The 21,175-nt window shown below is 44.6% G+C and overlaps 2 protein-coding genes across 2 annotated transcripts in view; one reads left to right on the top strand and one right to left on the bottom strand.

Annotated features, from left to right (window-relative positions):
• The window catches only part of Ust (uronyl 2-sulfotransferase), a 286,573-nt gene that overhangs the window by 86,360 nt on the left and 179,038 nt on the right, over window positions 1-21,175 (top strand). The window lies entirely within an intron of this gene.
• LOC130869924 (60S ribosomal protein L27a-like) lies at window positions 13,680-14,200 on the bottom strand. The gene has a single exon (XM_057762424.1). It carries the CDS (start codon window positions 14,159-14,161, stop codon window positions 13,715-13,717), a length of 447 nt encoding a protein of 148 aa, XP_057618407.1. The 5' UTR covers window positions 14,162-14,200; the 3' UTR covers window positions 13,680-13,714.

The raw sequence follows: 21,175 nt of genomic DNA, 5'->3' as shown, positions 1-21,175 counted from the left end.
TCACAGCCATCTGTAGTGAGATCTGGTGCCCTCTTCTGGTCTGCAGGCATACATGTAGGCAGAACACTGTATACATAATAAATAAATAAATAAATAAGCAAATAAATAAATCTTTAAAATAATAATAATAATAAGGAAAAAAGGAAGAAGAAAGAAAAGAAAAAAATTGCTCCTAGGTGCTTTGTGTGTGAACACGGGAGGGGGGGGCGGGGCTCCACCAGCAGGGCGCTTCTTTCTGTGGTGTTTCATCCTCTGAACCCCATTTTCTCAGCCTTCGCCCCTGCCTTGTCCTCTGCATGGTCACCCTTTGTCCTCAGCTCAGCATGTGTCCTTCCTCTACTGTGGCCAGCCGTGTTTACGAATGAAAATTTGCCTTTGTGCTTGACCACTCTGTCTTATGAAATGTTTCTATTTCTTCAGTGACTCAGAATGTTTTTACATTTAAAAAAAAGCCCTGACATTATAATGGCTCTTCTTGATATTTGTCATGGCTGTTCTTCTTGTTAAATAAAGGCTGGTAAAATTGAAAGTAGAATAAAATGCATGTCTTCTAACTTTCTCAGAAAATGCTTTTTAAACATAACGATTGTCAGATGGGAAAATTACATTAAAAATGAAGAAAACCGAGTTCTCGTGTCGTCAGCAATTGAGATCACCAAACAAAACCCTACACCTGCATTTATTTACATACGATCCTTTCCATGTGCTCAAGTTAATATTTGTGGAGGGAAGTAATTATTCAAACGATGCCTCCCTCTCCTAGCTCCCAACCTCTGAGAAATTCTATGCCTTGAAACAAGGGAGAGGAAAAAGAAAAAAAAAAAAACCAAAAAACCTCATGAGCGTGTTAGATTTGATCACTTTGGAGTCTGCTTCAGTTGAATTGCTATTTGATGGTTGATACGCACAAGGCTTTATTTGATTGTTAGTGCTTTTTCTTTTTCTCCGTGCTTCCCAGCATGCCCCATCACAGCTGATTTTTGCTTTGTGTATGTTTGAATACCCGGGATTGCTACTGGTACTTGCTGGGAGAGCTTGTATGAGTTCCGCCATGTTTCTGCACGTTTCTGGGCAGTTTTGTGAATTATTGATTTGCTTCATCTAAAACAGACAATAGTCTCTGGGGTTAAGAATCTTCTGCTTCAAGCCCCACGAACACCTGTCTTCCAATGATGGGTAGAAGCCTGTCATTAGGGTAAAGAAACACCAGTGGAATGGTGCAGATTTGTTTAATTATTTTCCGGGGGTGGGACTGGCAGAGAAAAGGTAAACCTCAATCCATGTGTTGTTCCTTTCTTGTCTGTGTTTACAGAAGAAGTCAGACAGCTACACGCAGCTTCCACCTTCAGACAGTCCTGATTGTATTTATAATCTCCAGCTGCTGCAGACAGTTTGCAGAGACTGTGGTCTGGGCATCTTGTGCTTTGAATGAGAAGGACGTGAAGGGAATGCGGGGCCACCCCTGACTTTGTTGAGGAGGATGGGGTGCAGCATTCAAAGGGAGCAGAGGGTGAGCAGGCAGGGAGGGCTGGGAGCAATTTTCCCACCGGTCTCGTTGGTTTACCTGTGGAATTACGTAAGGTGTATTAAACCGCGTGCAACTTCTTGTTGCGGGGCTGTGGGCTGTGTTTAAAGACTGTCAGGCCGTTTCCTCTGTGGGTGGCTGTTTGCACTTAAGCTAAGCTCTTGGCCTTGGAGGCAGCAGACACAGTGTGGCCCTCAGCTGTATATCTGAAGAGGCTGTAACAGGGTTGGTCTGTGGCCTTCCCAGGGAGTAGCACTTAGCGGGTTTAGCAGCCACCCTGTTGCGGGGGGCGTTGGGGGGGGGACAGACTCTGCGTGCTTCTGGAAGCTAAAGAAAACACAGGAAAGAGATGGGAAGGAAAATCAAGAGCATGCCTATGTAATTACGGCCAGGCCTGAAAATTTGAGACCCTAAATTTGACTGTGGTGCAGGCACCTGAAGATTTACGCGACTAAACATTGTTTCCCAGGTTAAGATTGCAGGAAAGCAGCATCTATCAAATGCCTTATTTAGATAAAAACACTTTTTAAAATGGTCTGTTTGCCGGGAAAGCAGGGAGGAGATGGTGACTGAGCTGACTGACGCCCTTCAGCTTACATGTCACATTGTAGAGGCAACTGGGCCATTCGATGTTGCTTATTTTCTGCTAGGGGATTGACTGTGTGTGTGTGTGTGTGTGTGTGTGCCTACATACATTCGTGTTTATGCATGTGTGCATGCTCATTCCCGTGCGTGTGTGCATTCCTATGGAGGTCAGGGTTGTTGACATTGCTTGCCTTTGTCTACTGATCTTCACTGTATTTTTTGAGACAGGGTTTCCCACCAAACTTGGAGCTTTATGACTTGGCCAGCCCAGCTGACAAGCCAGCCCCAGGATTCTCCTGCTCCTGTCTCTGCCTCCCCAGTACTGGGGGTGTGGGTACCTTTCCATGCCCTGCTTTTCACATGTTTTACATGGATGCTGGGAATCTGAACTGAGGCCTTCATGCTTGTGTGTCAGGCAATTTACCTGGCACACTGTCTCTGCTAGGGGGACTTTTGGCTCCCTTGGCAGGTACTGGTTTTGCTACATGACTGCTTTGTGATTTTAAAATATTGAGTTCTTTATAAGTTAAAATGAATCTAGAACAATGGTTCTTAATATGTGGATCATGGCCCCCTTAGAACTGAATGACCCTTTCACAGGGGTTGCCTAAGACCATTGGAAAACACAGATATTTGCATTACTATTCAATTACAATAGAAAACTTTCTTCTTTAGATAGCTTTTGCTAATTCACTTTGTCGTCTAGTTGCTTTTTCAACTGTGTGGGGCTTAACACAAAGTGCCGGTTGATCTAACGGTGATGTAGGTGGTATCACTGCAGATGGTGGTCAGGGCGTATATCTCCTCTTATTATTTAGACTCTTTCCTGTAGCCATTTCTGGGAGAAGTGAGCCGAGAGCTTTCCAAATTTCTGCTTTGTCCACAGATAGATGCATTCACACCATTATCTTGGTGGATCCTAACGATACCTTCCTTAGGGATTTTATAAAGGAGAAAACTGAGGCTGTAGGTGAGCTGATTTTCAGATGGCCACATGACAACCAGGTGGCAGACTTCAGATTTCAGCTCTGGCCCTTTTCTGTCTACTTAAAACTACGCTGTCTCGTTAACTTGCCCCAGCAGCCCCGCTGCGATGCCAAAGGACTGAGTCAGCCCAGGCACGTCTGTAAGGTGGCGAGGTTTTCCTGTTGACTGGCTTGAACTGTGCTTCTAATATGGCCCATATATTTATGGCTTCTCCATTTATAGAGCCCAGCACAGTGTTCTCTACGCGGCCAAATTCAGCACATTTCTGCCTCAGGTTTATTGAGCCTCAATGAAAGGCGCCTACCATGAAACAACCAGAGAGGAAATTTGATTTAGACAGGGGCAAAGGTAGACGGTTTCACCTGGGTCTCCACCTGGTGAAAATCCTATTTTAGGGGCCTGTTTAAACTTTCTTCTTTAGGTGGCTTCCTCGAACCCACTTTGTCATCCATCTGTGTGTGAGTTAACACTCGGAACATATTCACGGCCTTTTCTTTTTAGTTAGAAGGCATTACGCAGAATATCCTGCAGACGTTGTCTCTTCTCCGTTCTTCTAACAGCTCATGATGCAGCTCAGAGGCAGAACATTTGACTAGTACGAGCACGGCCTTGGACTCAATCCCCAGCCCTGCGCATAACTGCAAAAATATTTGTTAGCTGTTCGACTAAATAAAAGCAGAGCACCCGGACTCTCGCAGCATATGAAAGTGCTTTGCCAAGCGTGGTTAACAAGTTGCTAACAATGGGACTCTATAGCTGTGTTTCTCAACCTATGGGTCGCGACCTTCAGGGCCGCAACAAACCATCGGAAAACACAGATACCTGCATTACAATCCAAAACAGCTAACGAAGTAGCAATGAAATAATTCTATGGTCGGGGGTAGCATCACTTACTAGAGGCTGGCTCCACCCGGTCACCATGGAGGTGCCACCTTGGTTTGGTATTGAGTTTGAGCTTTCTGGGGAAAGGCTCTCTTCCAGGCCTTCCTAGTCACTGGCAGGATTTGGGTCCAGGAGAATTGTCTCGTGTTACAAATGTGGGGTGTGAAGCTCAGCAGAAAGAATCCAGTTGCTCCATTCACAGCCAGCGAATTTTAAAGGTATAATAGGAACACTGAGGTTTCCAACTTGTTCTTTATTGTACTGAATTTTATTATTTTTATTTTATGTATTTTTTCCCTGCTACTCAGGATTGTACGTAGGACCCATGCATGCTGGTCACGGGTTCTACTCCCAGGATTTCACTTAGGACCTACCTCATACGTGCTGGTTAAATGTTTTATCACTGGGTTCTGTCTTCCAGAGGTTTTTTTGTTTGTTTGTTTTATTTTTAAGTCGATGTAAAATTTACGTTTAGTGAAGTGCACATACCATCTATGTACAGTTTGATAAGATTTGGCAAATGCACACATTCACATAACCCTCAACCCAGGCATGGCATCTATTGCCCAACAAATTTCTTCTTACCCCGTCGCCATCAGTCCAGCTACCCAGGATTAGAGCTCTCGGCCCTTGAACTATTTGCTCTTCATATTGTTTGTAAATGACTGCTATCTGCCTCTTTACAGTTAATTGATTTTCATTTTTGAGCAACATTTCATCTCATGAACATGTGTTCCCTCCTTTTCCTGCTGATGGACGTGTGGGTCGCTTCCCCTCAGGGTCTATTGTGGGCAAAAGTGCCGGGAATGTTCATGTACAGAGGAGATATTTTTTTGAGAACACATGTTTTCGTTTTCCTTGTGTAAATGCATACCTAACAAGTGTGCACACCAATGGGCTCACGGAGCAGAAGCTTGTGCCATTTTCCAGGAATTGCCAGTTTCCCAGAGCATCCGTCTGGTTTTGTGCTCCCACTAACGCGTGAGTGTTGCGATTCCTGTCTTTGCCAGCATTGGCGACTGTTGCCTATTTGATCCTTCATGGTTCCTTTTCACGCGGCCTTTCCCCACTTGACTGCGAGCCTTCTAGGATCAGGAAACATGTGTCATTCATTTCTCTATCTCCCACGATTAGCTCAGTGTCTGGCATAGTCAATACGACGCATCTGAAAGTACTTTTCTGAGAATGAATATCAAGCTTCTATCAACAAAGCTCTAGAGCAGTGTTTCTCAACCTGTGGGTCACAACTCCCTTTAGCGCCCCTCCCCCCCAACAATTCTTTCACAGGGTTCACCTAAGACCATCAGAAAACACAGATATTTGTATCACAATCCATAAAAAAGTAGCAAAATTACAGTTAATGAAATAGCAATGAAATAATTTTATGGTTGGGGGTAGCATTACTTACTAGGAGCTGGCTCCACACGGCTGCCAGGGAGGGGCCACCTGAGTTTGGTGTTGCCTTTGAGTTTTCTGGGGACTCCATTCAGGCCCTCCTCGTCACTGGCAGGATTTGGGTTCAGGAGGATTGTCAGGCGGAAGGCTTCAGTTTCCTACTGGTTTTTGGACAGATGCTACCCATACTTCCCTGTTTGTTATGAATGCATGTCATGCCTTCTTAGAATAGATGTGAACCATTTTGGAGCCTGATATAAGTTGTTTACGGTTGTCCGGTTATACCCTGTTACCGCTGGCCTTAATACGTGTGATTGCTTTCTGTATCACCTATTGGCCCCTTTTACAAAACCATGAGTACCAGGAGGTGTCTGAACTAGGCAGATATTTTGAATACTGCCTGCCACAGAGGGTTCATAATCATTATTTTTAAAAAGTAGAAAAATTCACTTATTATGCGGACTGTAGTCTGTGCCCTGTCGTGTCCTGTGCTTCCCCCTCCACGCTGTTCCAGTGAATGTTCTTCAGAGGTTCCAGCCTTCGCCTAACACAGGGACGCTGTTCTCGGTAAATTATCTGCAGTTCGTGTCCACTGGTCCAGAAGCTCGATAGGAAGGCATGGAGTGATTCGGGGATAAACACTTCTCAGTGGGTTCATTCAGAGCCGATGAATTGAGGCTTTTCTCAAATCTGCTCCTAGACAGATCCTTGGCTCTGAAATTTGCCATGGAGTAAAAGAAGTAGAAGCTGGCAGAGTGACCCCTAGAGCCCGAGTGTAGGGCGCCAAACTTGCCGTGAATAAATTTGCTTATCTGAAATGGGATGGTTGCACAAACGGAACGCTGCGAACCCAAGGGTTGTATGAAAACAAATTGCTTGGGGAAACATTGTGTGTGATAAATAAATAAATTTGCTTATTTATCCTACATCCTGACCGCAGTTTCCTCTCCCTCCTCTCCTCTCATCCCTCCCCCAACCTCCCCTCTGGCCCCCATCTACTTCTCTGTTTCTGTCCAGAGAGGGGCAGGCCTACCATGAATATCAACAAAACATGGCATATCAAGTTGCAGTAAGACTAAACATCTCCCCTTGTAATAAGGTTGGGCAAGGCAACCCAGTATGAGGAATAGGGTCCCAAAAGCCAGCCCAAGTGTTAGGGACAGCCCTGCTCCCACTGTCAGGAGTCCTGCAAGGAGACCAAGCTACACAACTGTCACAGGTTTGTAGAGGGCCTAGGCCAGTCCCATGCAAGCTCCCGGTTATTGGTTCAGACTCTGGGAGTTCCTATGAGCCAGGCTAGTTGTTTCTGTGGGTTTTCTTTGTGATGTCCTTGACCCCTCTGGCTCCTACAATTCTTCTTTCCTCTCTTCAACAGGCTTCTTTCGTCTCTTCCCCAAGCTCAGGCTAATGTTTGACTGTGGGTCTCTGCATCTGTTTCCATTAGTTACTGGTTGAAAGCTCTTTGGGGATAATTGGGGTAGTCACCAGTCTATGAGTATAGGAGAATATCATTAGGAATCATTACATTAACATTGTTTTTCTCCATTCTTGTTTTGGTTCTATCCTAGGTGTCTGGGCCATTCAGATTCTGGGTCCTTGCACTCCAGGCAGTGTTGGGGTCAGCTCACTCTCCTGGCATGGATCTCACACTGGGCAAATCATTGGTTGGACACTCCCACAATCTCTGCTCCAGCCTAACCCCAGCAACTCCCATAAGCAGGAAAGACTGTAGGTCAAAGATTGTGTGGCTGGTTGGTGTCCTAATCCCTCCGCTGGAGGTCTTGCCTGGTCACAGGAGATGGCCAGTTCAGGGTACAGTATCCATTGTTGCTAGGAGTCTTAGCTGGGGTCATCCTTGTACCCAGGGTGGATAGCTGAGCCTTGTCCTGCCTTGAGCATGGTTGTTTATTCTGCCTGTCATTGATTGTTGAGGATTTTAAGTGCCCTAAATGTTTTAGATTTGAATCAAACAGAAAAGTTTATTTTCAGTCTTGTAGATAATGTTATTAAAATATTTTAATACTGTAGAAGATTTTTGAGAAAATAAAGACTATGTAGCTAAACTTAAAAATAAAAAAAAATCAAATTTTAAACAAATAGGTTTTTTAAAGAATAAAACAAAATCTATTTGTTTAAAATTTGATCTCCAGAGCCAGGGGTGTATCTTAGTGTTAGAATTTATACCAAGCACGTACTCCAGCACCAACTAAACAAGAAAAATAATCTTTAAAAAACTGTTGCTACATAAACCCCATCCTTTGCATATAGAAAGTAATTGCTTTAAGTAAGTAAAAAATGATTTATCATTGCAAGGTAAAAAGAAATGTTAATAGATATCAATTAAGATATATTTAGAAATGTAATGTTTCAGATTGATCTGGATCATTTACCCTGAGAATATAGCAACAGCAAAATTGCCTCTTTGATGGGTGTTGATTGAAAGCCGTCTTATCTGACACCACAGCGTAATCATCGTACCAGTTACGCAGGATCGATCGCATGCCTGACTTTGTTCTTATCTATATGGTGCATGCATAAGTTCAAATTTAATCTTTATAATTTTCCGTTAAGGTTAAACACCCCAAATGGTGTGTGTGTATATGCACACACATATGTATGTATGTATGTATATATACATACATATACACATACATGTATACGCATATATACACATACGCATAAATACCCCCGAACTTAGAAATCTATCTACACCAGCCCCACGTATTCCCTTCTGAACCACCTTGCTAATTCTCTTGCTAGTGAGTTGTTTGGCTCACACACTTTGCATTTATATGAAGGTAATGTTTTCACCTTTGGAACATTATGTTTTGTGATCTGTGTGGGTGCCTTTGTTATCCTAGCTGTATAGCTGAGATGCACAGAGCCTAGGGAAGCTGAGCCTCTGTCCCCCAACTTTATAGCCTGTGTGTGTCAGTGCCAGACATGGAGGGCCAGCAGCCCCAACTGCAAGTTCTACACTTAACTGTCTTTCTGGCAATGCTTGGTCTTCTAGAATTTTTTTTTTTTTACATGTGTATTTAGACAATAGCCACCCTCTGACACTAAAGACACAGAATCAACAAAAGAGTCCACATCAAACCAGTGCATTCCAGCCCAGGAAAACAAAAGATCCACGGAAGCACACTCATTCCAGCTAGGACCGAGCCTCAGGCTGTGGCTTCCTGTCTAAGAATGCCTATACTTCACTGTCTTAAAGAAAATAAATACTGACAGTGGCCTAGTTATGATCCTGAAGGGCCACCTAAGGTAGTTCCCAGTGACGTAGAAAACAACACCAAAGGTTACCGTCATGGATGGAACTTTGTGAAATGTCTCAGAAGAAATCTTGAAGTGTGACCTCCAGGCTGACATACGGAATTAGAGAGGAGTCAGGATAAGGAAAACAAGGAGTGGTGGAAAATTCCTCAGTTGACACTGGTCTCATATGTGACATGAACTCTTCGCTGATAACGACTCTCCCCGTTCCCCTTGTTCCGCATGCTTGATGTCTTCAGCAGAGCTGTATTGTGTCTGTGGCATCTGCTTGCTGACTTGTGGGGCTCTAGGCTGAACTGAAGCCACCTCGGAGGCCTCAGCCTTCTGATTGGAATGTGAGAGTAGCCTTTAAATGGCACCGTCTGTGGATCCAGTGGATCAGGTCTGTGGTCCTCAACTGGACAGCTCGATGAGGGTGACCAGGGAGGGCAGAGGAAGACTTAACCATGTGGGTCCTACTGTCTATAGCACTCATCCTCCTGTAGACGTCTGGAGCACCAGCCAGTGTTCCAGGGATTTATTCTCTGAACTATAGCCCAGGAACAGAGTTGCCTCTTTGTATCATCCCAGTTGCTCTAAAAGATTATATACACAAGATGGGGATATGGTTCAGTGTGTGTGTGCTTGCGTGTGTTCATGCACATACATGTATAAGTGTATGAGAATTTGACCATACTAAGGAGTTACTGGTAAGGTTTTTGTTTTTTTTTTTCCCCCTCCAAGAGGATACTGTACATGGCTAGCAAATTCTGAACTGCACCTTATCTTTAGCCAACAAACTGAGAACGTTGTGGCTTGGGGTTTCTTGGACTGAGGCGATAGACTGATCAGGTCATCTGAGTTTATACAGTGTTTCCTGCTTGCTGTGCCGGTGGTCATTGGTGTTGCCCTGATAAGGTTGCTGTGAAACATTTTCATCCTTGTTAATACAACAAAGGCGCCTGTGATGATCCCGTGTGCTGGTTTGATTAGTCAATTAGCCACCAAAGGAATCAGGCAAACCAGAAACCAGATTCTTTTTTTCCCAAAACAAAAAACAAAAACAAATTTCTGTGGTCTTTATCTCCCCATGTCTTTTATTTTTAAATACCTTAAACCTAGCAATTCAATATTACCAACTCTGTCTTGCAAGCATGGTTATGAACTGTCGTTGGGGTTGTATGTTATTAAGAAAGATCCTACAGGAGGCACAGGACTATTACGTTTAAGATGTTTGGAAACAAGTGTAGACACTGATCTTTTTCCTCTGAGAAAACCTGATGGCCCATGTAAACAGATAGATTACACAGAATCTATTGCGAACACATGTCATTTTCAGTTAAATGCTAATCTCTTGTTTACCCTCCCACTGCCGAGGCTTGCGGTGCGTGCCTGGATCTGAATGTATGTTTAATCTATTACAGCACAGGAAGGCAGCCTTGTTTATGCTACACAGAGGTTCCTGTCCTCGGAATTACTGATTTCCAACCAGGGGATTTACTCAACTACGTGTTAGTGTGCATCGCTGTGAGAGCCAAGTCTGTTTTTTTCTTCACCCATTTGTATGAAGGCCATACAACAGCCAGAGCCTTTAAGGATAGTATTGCTGTGAGTGTGTTGGATGGGAGTGACTCACTTGTCCCCTTTGCTCAGAATATGAGTTTTTTCTTGGTCTCTCAATTCTGGTTTATTTTTCTCAGTAAAGCACAGGCCGCATCTTCCCCCAGGATGTCTTTCTAACCCTCTCAAGCCTGAGGCGTTTCCCACAGCCTCCAACCTTCGCTCCAGGTTACTGATGCCCGCTTCACTCTCTCCAAACCTCTGCAGACTTGGTGGTCTGTAGGGGTCAGAATCACACCCTCCTCTTCCACCTGCTATCCCCAGTACCAAGGACAATGCCTACCACACAGTGTCACTCAGCACGGGAGCAAATGAAGATATTAGTCTTCTCAAAGTCATTTGTTATTCGGTAAAGGAATTACTCCTTGCCTACCTGCAGCCATGAGGATCACATTTACAAAATTCTCCATTCTTCTAGATACCCAGGTGTCATCTGCATCATCTAGCAGAATTCTGTATTCTCTGATAGGGTCACAACAATTAAGTTTAAAAACTAATGTCATTCAAAAATAAAAGCCGGGGGAGGGGGAAACGAGTGTGTGGTCTTCGGTGTAAAGTCACCTTGGCTGAGTTAGGAAACTGTGACTTAGAAATACCACAGCAAGCATTCCAAGGACAGCCCATCTCCCAACATCTGCTGGACTCCTGGCTCTTCTTAATAATCCCCCGATGAAGGGCATCAGAGTTGGGGCATGGACTTGGTCATTGCAAGCAATTCAAGCATGGTCATGGATGATCAAGGTGTGACTGCAAAACCCCCTGAAGACCTGTCTCCTGGCGGAACTGAGAATTAAACTTATCTACATATGCTTTTCCTTTGTTAACACATTGTATGTTCTAAAGAGGCATTTTCCTAGTGGGTTGGGAAAGATGATCCATTGACTGTGTGTTGGGGCTGTTGTAATTAGGATTCCACAGGCAGGGCAGTTTTTGAATAGCACAGACACATTGCTCACAGTGATGGAGGCTCAGAAGTTCCACATCAAGAGACCGTAGATTCTTGCTCCATCTTCATTTGTTGGAAGGGAGGTGAAGGGAATAGGCACCGATCTCATAGCGGGCCTCTCATTCCATTCATAAGGACAGAGATCCCAGGGTCTACTCACTTCCCAAAGGTACCTCCTTTTAATTCCATTACCGCACAGCCTAGGTTTGTCTCCGTAGGTGACTTTTGGAGGGACACAGGTGCTCATTTAGGATTGAATCTCATTTTTAGTGTTACCATGTGTGGTAGTTTGAATAAGCATGGTCCCCAAGGGCTCTTAGATTTGAAGGCTTGGTCACCAAGGAGGCATTATTTGAAAGGGTTAGGGGATGTGGCTTTGTTGGAGGAAGTGTGTCACTGGAGATTGGCTTTGAGGTTTTCAGAAGCCCAAGCCAGGCCTAGTCTCTCTTTCTCTCTCTCTCTCTCTCTCTCTCTCTCTCTCTCTCTCTCTCTCTCCCTCCCTCCCTCCCTCCCTCCCTCCCTCCCTCCCTCCCTCCCTCCCCCCCCCCTCCCTCCCTCCCTCCCTCCCTCTCTCTCTCTCTCTCTCTCTCTCTCTCTCTCTCTCTCTCTCTCCTTCTGCTGCTGCCTGAGGATCTGAATGGAGAACTCTCAGCTCCTTCTCCAGCACCACGTCTGCCTGTGTGTCATCACACTTCCCGCCGTGCTCCAGTTAAATGCTCTTATAAGAGTCGCCTTTGTCATGGTATCTCCTCACAGCAAGAGAACACTGATGAAGACACCGTGTTGATGGAGAAGCCATTGATAGAAAACACTAGGCAGACATCTTATTGTAATAGACATGCCAGATAGGGGAAGGAGTGATAATTGATAGGTAGGTGGGAGTAAAAAGCTCCTGTTTCCAGATTAATAGAGCTCGCACGTGGCCTTGTGAGTCACAGTGTAATATGAAAAGATTCCTACCGGCTGATTTTATGGTAGAAAGATGTTTCAGAAGTCTCCGTTGCTAAACTACTGTGGTTGGTGCTGCATTATCCCGTGGTTGTCTTTCAAGATTTTTGCAGTGTGCTTGGGAGAGCCAGTCTTTTACAGAAGGCCCTCCTTACCAGGGATTTGTCTGTAACCTTCTTTCACAGTTTCCTTCTAGTCTGTGATTATTCCCCGCTTGTCCAAGGGAGGAACTCATTTCAAGAGAGCCGAGCAGGCATCCCAGGGAAAGATGGTCTCCTTTCTCATGAAGGCCAAATAGGAACAGAGAGGAGAGAGGGGACACCATGTGTCCTGCTGGGGTCTCTTCTCACCTGGAAAGAGACTAATTTGGAGCCGGACAGCCAAGTAACTAACAAAATTACTTGGCAGTTTCGTTCTAGTGTGGAGAGGGATGGGAGCAGGAGACAATGGGTACCTGGAATCTGTTTTGGTAGAGGCAAGTTCATCTCAGTCACAAGGAGAGTAGCAACTTGTGTTTTGTATATGAGTTGACTTCTCTCCAAGAGAAACAGGGACGCTCGGGGCTGAGGGAATTGACCAGAAAGCTGAGCAGAGGGTGAGCATAGGATGTGGCCAGGGCGCAGGCGTTAGTCATGCACACTTGACCTGGCAGGAGCTAGGGCAGCATCACGACCTTACAGGTCACTGGGCAGAGGAAGTAGTTCATCCTCCATGTGTAGAGAGTTAATAACAACTTTCTATCGCCCGGGAAAGTAGTGTGTGCCTTTGCAAAGCAACTCTTGCTAGTCTATCAGGCAGATATGGTAAATGCTCAAAAAATTATGTATCCTAAACAAACAGAAGCAGCACTGCACTAGTCTTCAGGAGATCACACAGGATACAGTCACCTCATGGTGCCGGTAAACTGAGGTCCTATAGCTCTAAAGCAGCTGCAAATAAAATGGACCTTCGGGGGCACTACTCATGCAAGTGTTCTGAGCCCTGGGTTCCCGTTAGACATACAAATGCCAGGGACTGAGCAGTGACTACTTTCTTAGGAAGTGGGAGTAGGGTTCTGAGGTTCCTCCCCACAGAAGCTCTTGTGCAATCAAGTATTTGTAAGCAAATTACGGGAAGTGGTTGGGACGGCTGCCTTTGAACTCTCTAGAATAGAACAATCGCAAGCATAGACTTGACATAGGTAATAGAACTTGGTAAAATAACTTGACTCTGTAATATAATTAGTGGGTGGGGAACTTGGATCTAAACTTCTCAACTGTGGTCCAGACACTGACTTTCCTTTTTCCCTCCTTGAATCCTAGATATTACATTTTATAATAATTTTTATGATTGAATTATTAGTGTAACACTGGAGATAAAGCCTAATCAGATACATATATATCTGCATATATATTTTTTAATTTAAAAGAGAGATGTATCTCTCTCGATCCATCGCCAGATGAAAGTTCCCGTACCATTCTCCTTGGCCTCTCATCAGCTCTCATTGTCCGCCACATTCAGAGAGTCCGGTTTTTTTTTTTTTTTTTTTTTCTTGGAAAGTGTTAGCATTTAATTGGCCTCCCTGAGTGGCTTCAAGCCACCAGAACACAGGCACCTCCAACACCCTTTATCTTCTCTTCAGCTCTTCTGCTGAAAAATTTGGCTTTCACAATGACAGGCTGCTTAGGGAGCTTTCCCTTCCCCAGAACTTTGTAGTAGCCCGATCGCACGACATCGATGATGGGAGCAACTCCAGTCTTGTTCTTGGCAGCGTTGACCCGAGTCTGCTCACTGACCAGCGTCCACAGTTTATCCAGATTGACAGTCGGGCAGAAGCTCTGGTTCCTCTTTAAGTGGTAATGCCTCATCCCAACTTTCCCGAAGTAACCTGGATGATATTTGTCGAAGTTGATCCTGTGATGATGCATGCCTCCAGCGTTCCCGCGTCCTCCTGGATGCTTGCGGTGTTTACCGATGCGGCCATGGCTGTGGCTCACGTGGCCCCGGAGTTTCCGGGTCTTCCTCAGTCTGGATGGCATGGCGGTGGCAGAAAGGAAAGAGGGAGGAACCAGCGAAGTATCGCGAGGTAGCAAGTGTCAGAGAGTCCGGTCTTATCCCATGTTTTTTCAGTAGCAGTCCAGCTGGCAGCAACGGTCTGAGCTCTTAAGCTCCAAATGAGGAGCAGAAGGAGGGAGAACATGAGCAAGGAAATCAGGACCACGAGGCGTGCACCCACCCACTGTGACAGTGGAACTGATCTATTGGGAGCTCTCCAAGGCCAGCTGGACTGGGACTGAATAAGCATGGGTTGAACCTGGACTCTCTGAACATGGCGGACAATGAAGGCTGATGAGAAGCCAAGGACAATGGCACTAGGTTTCGATCCTAATACATGAACTGGCTTTGTGGGAGCTTAGCCTGTTTGGATGCTCACCTTCCTGGACCTAGATAGAAGTGGGAGGACCTTGGTCTTCCTGTAGGGCAGGGAATTTGGACTGCTCTTCAGTATCGAGAGGGAGGGGGAATGGACTGGGGGGAGGAGAAGAGGAGTGGGGATAGGGGGAGGGGAGCGGGGGGAGTGGGCAATATGTGGGAGGAGGGGGAGGGAAATGGGAAACGGGGAGCAGTTGGAAATTTTAATTAAAAAAGAATAAAAAAAAGAGAAAAAAAAAAGAAAAATAAATAAAAGAGAGATGTAAGTGTACTACTATGTTGTATTAGGCTGGGGTTTTTAATCTCTCTCTCTCTCTCTCTCTCTCTCTCTCTCTCTTTGATTTTTCAAGACAGAGTTTCTCTGTGTAGCCCTGACTGTCCTGAAACTGACTCTGTAGACCAGGCTGGCCTCTGCCTCCCAAGTGCTAGAATTAAAGACATGTGCCACTACCACCTGGATTTAAATATTTTTTCCTATTTTTTAAAAGAATTTATTTACTTATTTATTATTTTATGGGTATCAATGTTTTGCCTACATGTATGTCTTTATGAGGGTGTCAGATTCCCTGGAACTGGTGTTACAGGCAGTTGTGAGCTGTCACGTGGATGCTGGGACTTGAACTCAGGTCCTCTGGCAGAGAAACCAGTGCTCTTAACTGCTGAGACATCTCTCTAGACCCTTTAAGTCATTTTTTTTTAAACAAGCAATTTGATTAAAACAATCTTGAAACTCACCGAACGGAATAGAAATTCAACCACAAGTTCCACAACCAATTGTAAAGCTGTTCCAAGAATAGCAGCAGAGAAATCTTGTGCATGTTTTCTCTCGCCATTTCTCCCACTGTGTGCTGTCTGTATTGTCTCTCTGAAGCACACACGAGCACACTAGGCTGCTTACCCCATCGTGCTGTTGGTTTGTGCCATTCCCTACCATAAACACCCTTCCCTTTATCATGGCAGAGTCGAATCACACCCATGCATCAAGGCACAGCTCTGGTGGTATGTGTGTTATAAATTCTGTCATACTGATCTCTTGTCCTTGCCCTAGATTTAGTCAGTCAATGAATGAATGAATGAATGAATGAATCAATCAATCAATCAATCAATCAATCAATCAGTCCAGTTTGATGAGTATGCCTAGAGGGCAGTGTGCAGGCACAGAGAAATAGGACTTAGAGCAAAGATTGCTCCTACCCGGACTTGGTCCAATTCTTCTTATCCCCAATGAGGTTTAGGGGAGGGAGGTAGCCCGCCCCTTGTGAACAGTGAAGACAGGACCCAGATCCCACATACTCTCAAAATGATCTCACTCCTTCCAAAATGTCCCAGATGTGTGAAGAGGAAGAAGCATCGCAGTTCTTTGCCTTTGTTTATGTTTTTGGTCTGGCCCGGACCAGGGTGACTGATGGTTGAGAAACCACAGCCCAGTGCTTGCTACTGTCAGTAGACAGGGATGGATGTTCACCAGGCCAACATCCAGAACCCGGATGGAAATGGAAAAGTCTTTGACTGCACTGACTACCACATTGTGGAATGAGAGTATGTATAGCAACATTCCCTCTGGCTTCCGAGACCCAGAGAATTCTCTGTGAGAATCCGTTGGGGATGCCATGGATTCGTGGAATAATGAGTTGTTCTCCTCTAGTGTTTCTGGAAATGTTATAACCAGCTGTCACAGCCGAGGGCAGGGTTGTAATCTGGAGAATGAGTATTGCTTGCTCTAGTGTACCGGCTGTGAAGCACGCCTGTGGTCCTTCCTCCGTTCCTCTTGCTTCACCCTCCCGTGGTGTTCTTCTATGCTAAGCAGTGTCCAGAGGGCTGATGTGTATTTCATCTGTGAATTCTAAAAAGAGATTTAGAAATTTGGTTCATGTTATGGATATAGTTTTACTTTTAAAAAAATTAAAGTTCAGATAAGTCAATAAAAAACTGCTACTTTATGTTCAGCAATGTTTAGGTCCAGAAGTGGCCTTGATCGTGAACCCTATACCGGCTTCAAACCTTTCAAGCTTCAACTGTGCGTGTCATTGGGATGTCCTAGTACAGGAGGAACGGGGTGTCACACATTGAAAAACGCTGACTGTCAGGAGTTGAGCTCCACATGCAGGCTTGTCTTCTGGGATATAGGACATGTTTATTGTGTCAGTGATCAGAATAGATGCCGAAAGGAACCCCCGGAGAGGAGTCGCAGAAAGTCTCACGTTTGAAGTCACCCTTCAAATGTTCATTGGGGTGTGTGGGACGCGCTATTCACGGTGTGGAGAGCACTCTTCATGGAAAGGAGCCTTCAGAAAAGTGGGGAGGGAACAGTGCCGTGCCATATCCCATGGGGAGCAGACAGGTGCTTTCTGAAGTTTTTTCTTTCTTTCATTCCCCTGGGCCACTCACTTTGGACTGGGTATGCAAGAAAGAGAACACTGTGGCATGTTCCACAGGCTTGGTCTATGCCAACGTGGAGCTGTCAACTTGACTTTCCCCAGAGCCTGCTCAGACTCACTTCCTCTTTGCTCAGATCTCTCTCTCCCTCTTTCTCTGTCTCTCTCTCATCACATGCACCTGTGTACATACAGCGTACACATATAGTGTACCCATGTGTATATAGATACACATGTAGCATGCAATCATTTCACTATACATGCATTTGTGTGTACATAGTCTCCTCTAGAAAACTCAAAGAACAGACACACAGTATGGCTTAGAATTCTGAAAACAAAAATAAATTTAACACCAGAAGATAAAGCATAAACACTTAACATTGGGGTGGGGCAAGGAAACAGTTGATTTATACACAAGTCGTAAACATTTTGGGAAATGTTCATAAAACTTAGGTAAAAACAGTCTATTTTTTAGACAACTGTTTCCTCCATATATGCATGCTATTTATATGTTATTTATTTAACTTTTTAAATAGTGTTTTATTTTATGTGCATTGGTGTGAAGGTGTCAGATCCCCTGGAAGTGGAGTTACGGACAGTTGTGAGCTGCCATGGAATTGAACCTGGGTCCTCTGGAATAGCAGTCAATGCTCTTAAACCACAGAGCCATCTCGCCAGTACCTTATTTAACTTTTGAATGTGTATGTTCGTGGGTGTGTGATTGTATCTGCACCTAGTCAAATAAGAGACACATAGAGGGTCTTAAAATCCTCTTACACCTTGTTCTAGAGTAATATTGGTTATTTTACATGACGTTATAATTAAAACAAAGCAAAGCATATTTTCAAAACACAATCCATAGCCTGGGGAGACAGTTAAGTAGTACAGCGCTTGCCTAGAGTGTGTGGGCTCTAGGTTTAATTCCCAGTACCTCAAAAGTTAATTAATATGAGTTAGTTTTTAAAAATCTGTGGTTGGCCCCACACTTTACCTCTGCCGCTATTAAAGACGCTTTCCGAATCCACGTCTTTCCTAACTTGCTAGTGTTAAGCGGGGTGAAGTTTGACTGGAGTGGGAAGGCGATGGTGTAGGTAGCAAGGGAGGTTCTAGCCCTGGGCTAGGGGAGCCAGCCTGTTCCGAGTTGGCCTGGCCTTGTGGATCCTTAGTTTGCCCTTCCTGAAAATTTATACAAGAAGAGAAAATCACAAGTGCCTGAGGCTGAGTTTGAGAGCTGTGTTTAAAGGGTCACCTAATGCACAGGCGCTTCGGCCACATCGTCCACCTCAGTTTTCCCTTTCTCTCCACTTCGGGAGCGACCAAGGGCTCCCTACCTTCGCTTTGCGGAGCCAATAGAATTTCATTTTCCATTCCTAGCTTTCATCGCTGTGGTTTCATTAGCATATTCATTTCCCCATATTATTTATGACCCTACATTATTATTTTTATAATCCTGACAAGTTATTTTTGCTCCAGTGCCTCTTCGCACTGTCGTGAAATATTTTTCCTACATTGATGAGTGGTTTCTTCAATTATTCTCTGTTGCGTGTAAGAGCATTTGCATGCATTTCTGTAATTTATCATTTTATGACCTTCAAAGGTGTGAACTAGTCTTTTCTTCCTATCTTTTTTCCTTCCCTCCCATCCCTCTTTTTTCTTTTCTTTCTCCTCCTCTTCCTTTTTTTACTGCTGTTGCTGCTGTCTGCTCTTCCTCCTCCCTTCTTCCTCTTCCTTCTCCCCTCCTCGTCATCTTCATCTCTCCTCTTCCTCCTCCCCCTTCCTCTTCCTCCTCCTCTTCCTCGTCTTCCCCTCTTCCCTCTCCTCATAGTGACTTTACTTGATTCTAAAGTGCTCAATGTCTCCAGATCAGTCAACTCATTCCTGATCTGTAGCTTTTGTGCACATACGTGAGTGCATGTGCATGCATGTGTGTGTGTGTGTGCGCGCGTGTGTGCGCGTGTGTGCACGTGCGTGTGAGTATAGTTGTGGAGGCCAGCTGTTGACTTCAGGTGCTTTCCTCTATTGCTCTCCACCTAACTCTGAGACAGGGCTCTCACTCAAGCTGCAGTTTGTCATTTTGACTAGATCATCTGACTATCGAATTCCTTGGATCACCTGTGACCATCATCCTAACACTGGAGCTACAGACCCATGTTGCCATACCCAGATTTTGCATGGGTGCAGGGGATCCGAACTCAGGCCCTCATGTTTGTTTAGCAAACATCTTACCCTCTGAACGATCTCTCCATTACCTAACCTCGGTTCTTGTGTCCCGAAACCCAAAGGCTTTGTGTTTGTGACGTACTAATTCCTATCATAACAGTAAGAACAGACTGTGTCCTACTTAATATCATTTGCCTGGCAGAAAGTCACTTGAGGAAAGAAAAAGAACCTTCATTTTGCATTAACCAGTTTTTAATTTTTGTCACTATGTTTCTTAAGACAGTGCCAAATTTTGTATTTATATGCACATATTTACATATGTAAAGCAATTTCATTTGTCATATATTATGCCCAAGAGAGTCATACCCATGTTAAAAAGTCTTATGATTTCAAATCTGTTTTAATGTTATTCATACTTGCTGAAATAAGTAAGCGTGTGCGTGACTAAAATCTAGTCACACACTAGTTTTAAAAAGTGCCGTTGTTGCTGTGGGGTTTAAAAGACCACATAGGTATATCTAGATATGACAACTGGAGGAGGGTCAGGAGGTCACCCCAGAGGTCACCCCAGCCAAGTTCCACTAGCACACATCTCCTGGAAGCCACTTAATCCTGGCTTGTCGCTTCCAGGGAGGAGATGGCTGTGCTCACAGGCCTCCTTCTCAGCCAGGCCTCTCCCTGACATTAAAAGGTCTGCACCCTGGTGATCAATAAGTATTTTTGGTAGATATAGATTGATTCAGTTGATGGAGCAAGTTTTATAAAGATGCCTCTTAACAAGATGAAATTTACTCAGCTTGAACATGTTCAAGATTTGCAAATGCCATTTCTGTATCAGTGCCCTGGAAACCAGGAAACTGATTGATGCCATGATGAACGATTGCCTGCTGTGTTGTGCCTGAGGCCTTAGCCTCAAGCCCTGCACCTGCTGTCATCCCAGGCTCACTGTTCACTGCCTTAGAAATGAGGAGCTCACTGTCACTTTGAAAGTGGGTGATATACCCAGAGCTGCAGCAAATTCAAGGCAGGGGTGCACTCGGAAGGACTCCTCTCACTGGGTAGGAAAGCCGACTTCCTTAGCCCATGTTGTCAAGTGGAGAAGAAACCGGTGCAGTACATACTGAAGAGCACTCAGGATCCATGGTGCACTTTGTCTGTAGAATGATAATCATACAGGTTCAGGAACACACAGATTCTGCCAGGGCTTTCAAAATCACATTGAGTGCACGCTCGGGTGTAACTGTCCACCATCAGTCCTGGAGAATGTGGAGGACCCTGTGACTGTGGAGGAGTCTGTGTGACTCTGCCATGCCGGGGTCATAATGGGGGGTGTCTTTCGGTGCCACACTGGTGTTTATGCATGTGGTTTCTTGGAAGAGGTTTTATTTAACACAACCATATTTTTTAATTGGCTTCATTTTTAATATGATCGTGAGAACTTTATCATTTGTATGCCAAACAATTTGTTGATGACAATGTTAATGTCGGTGTCCCTATCCTGAGAAGTTACCAGTATTCTTGTGTCATTGATAAGTCGAGGCTCAGAACCTTTAAAGCCTTGCTCAAGGTACTTCTACCTAAGTGGACTTCCCCTGTAGACTGCTTGGCTTCGAAGCTAACATTCTTTCCTTCGTCACTTTTTCTCTTCCTAGGTAAAGAGTTTCTGATTTCTAAGTACTTCTTTTTGCTCTTTGTTTCTTCAGTGTTGCGTGTACAGAGTAACACAGAAGTAAAGGATTCTTGATGATTTTGTCTTCTGATATGATAGTTTTACAAACCACAAAGTATACCAGGTCCTATTAAAATGGTCCCCACACAGAGTGAGAGGTGATTGGTAAAGGGGCAATGTGATGAATTCACTGAAGCCCACTCTCTCTGAATCGAGAGCACCAGGCCTACAAGTACCTACTGCCAGCTTGTTTTGTGAGCCTTGCTGTTCTGAATGGCTTCGGTAATTTCTGTGGCTCTGTCAAAGCCCTCTTTTCCATTTGAAGATCTCATACAGAACAGACAATGATCTCTCCTTTGTGTTGCTTGAGAGTTTATGTGAAAGCTGCTCCCAGATGGGCTAGCTCTGAACTATGG

The sequence above is a fragment of the Chionomys nivalis genome, chromosome 2 (genome assembly GCF_950005125.1).
Source record: "Chionomys nivalis chromosome 2, mChiNiv1.1, whole genome shotgun sequence".
NCBI lineage: Eukaryota > Metazoa > Chordata > Mammalia > Rodentia > Cricetidae > Chionomys > Chionomys nivalis.
Note: the sequence above shows the minus strand (reverse complement) of the source record. Positions and strands in the feature narration are given on the sequence as shown.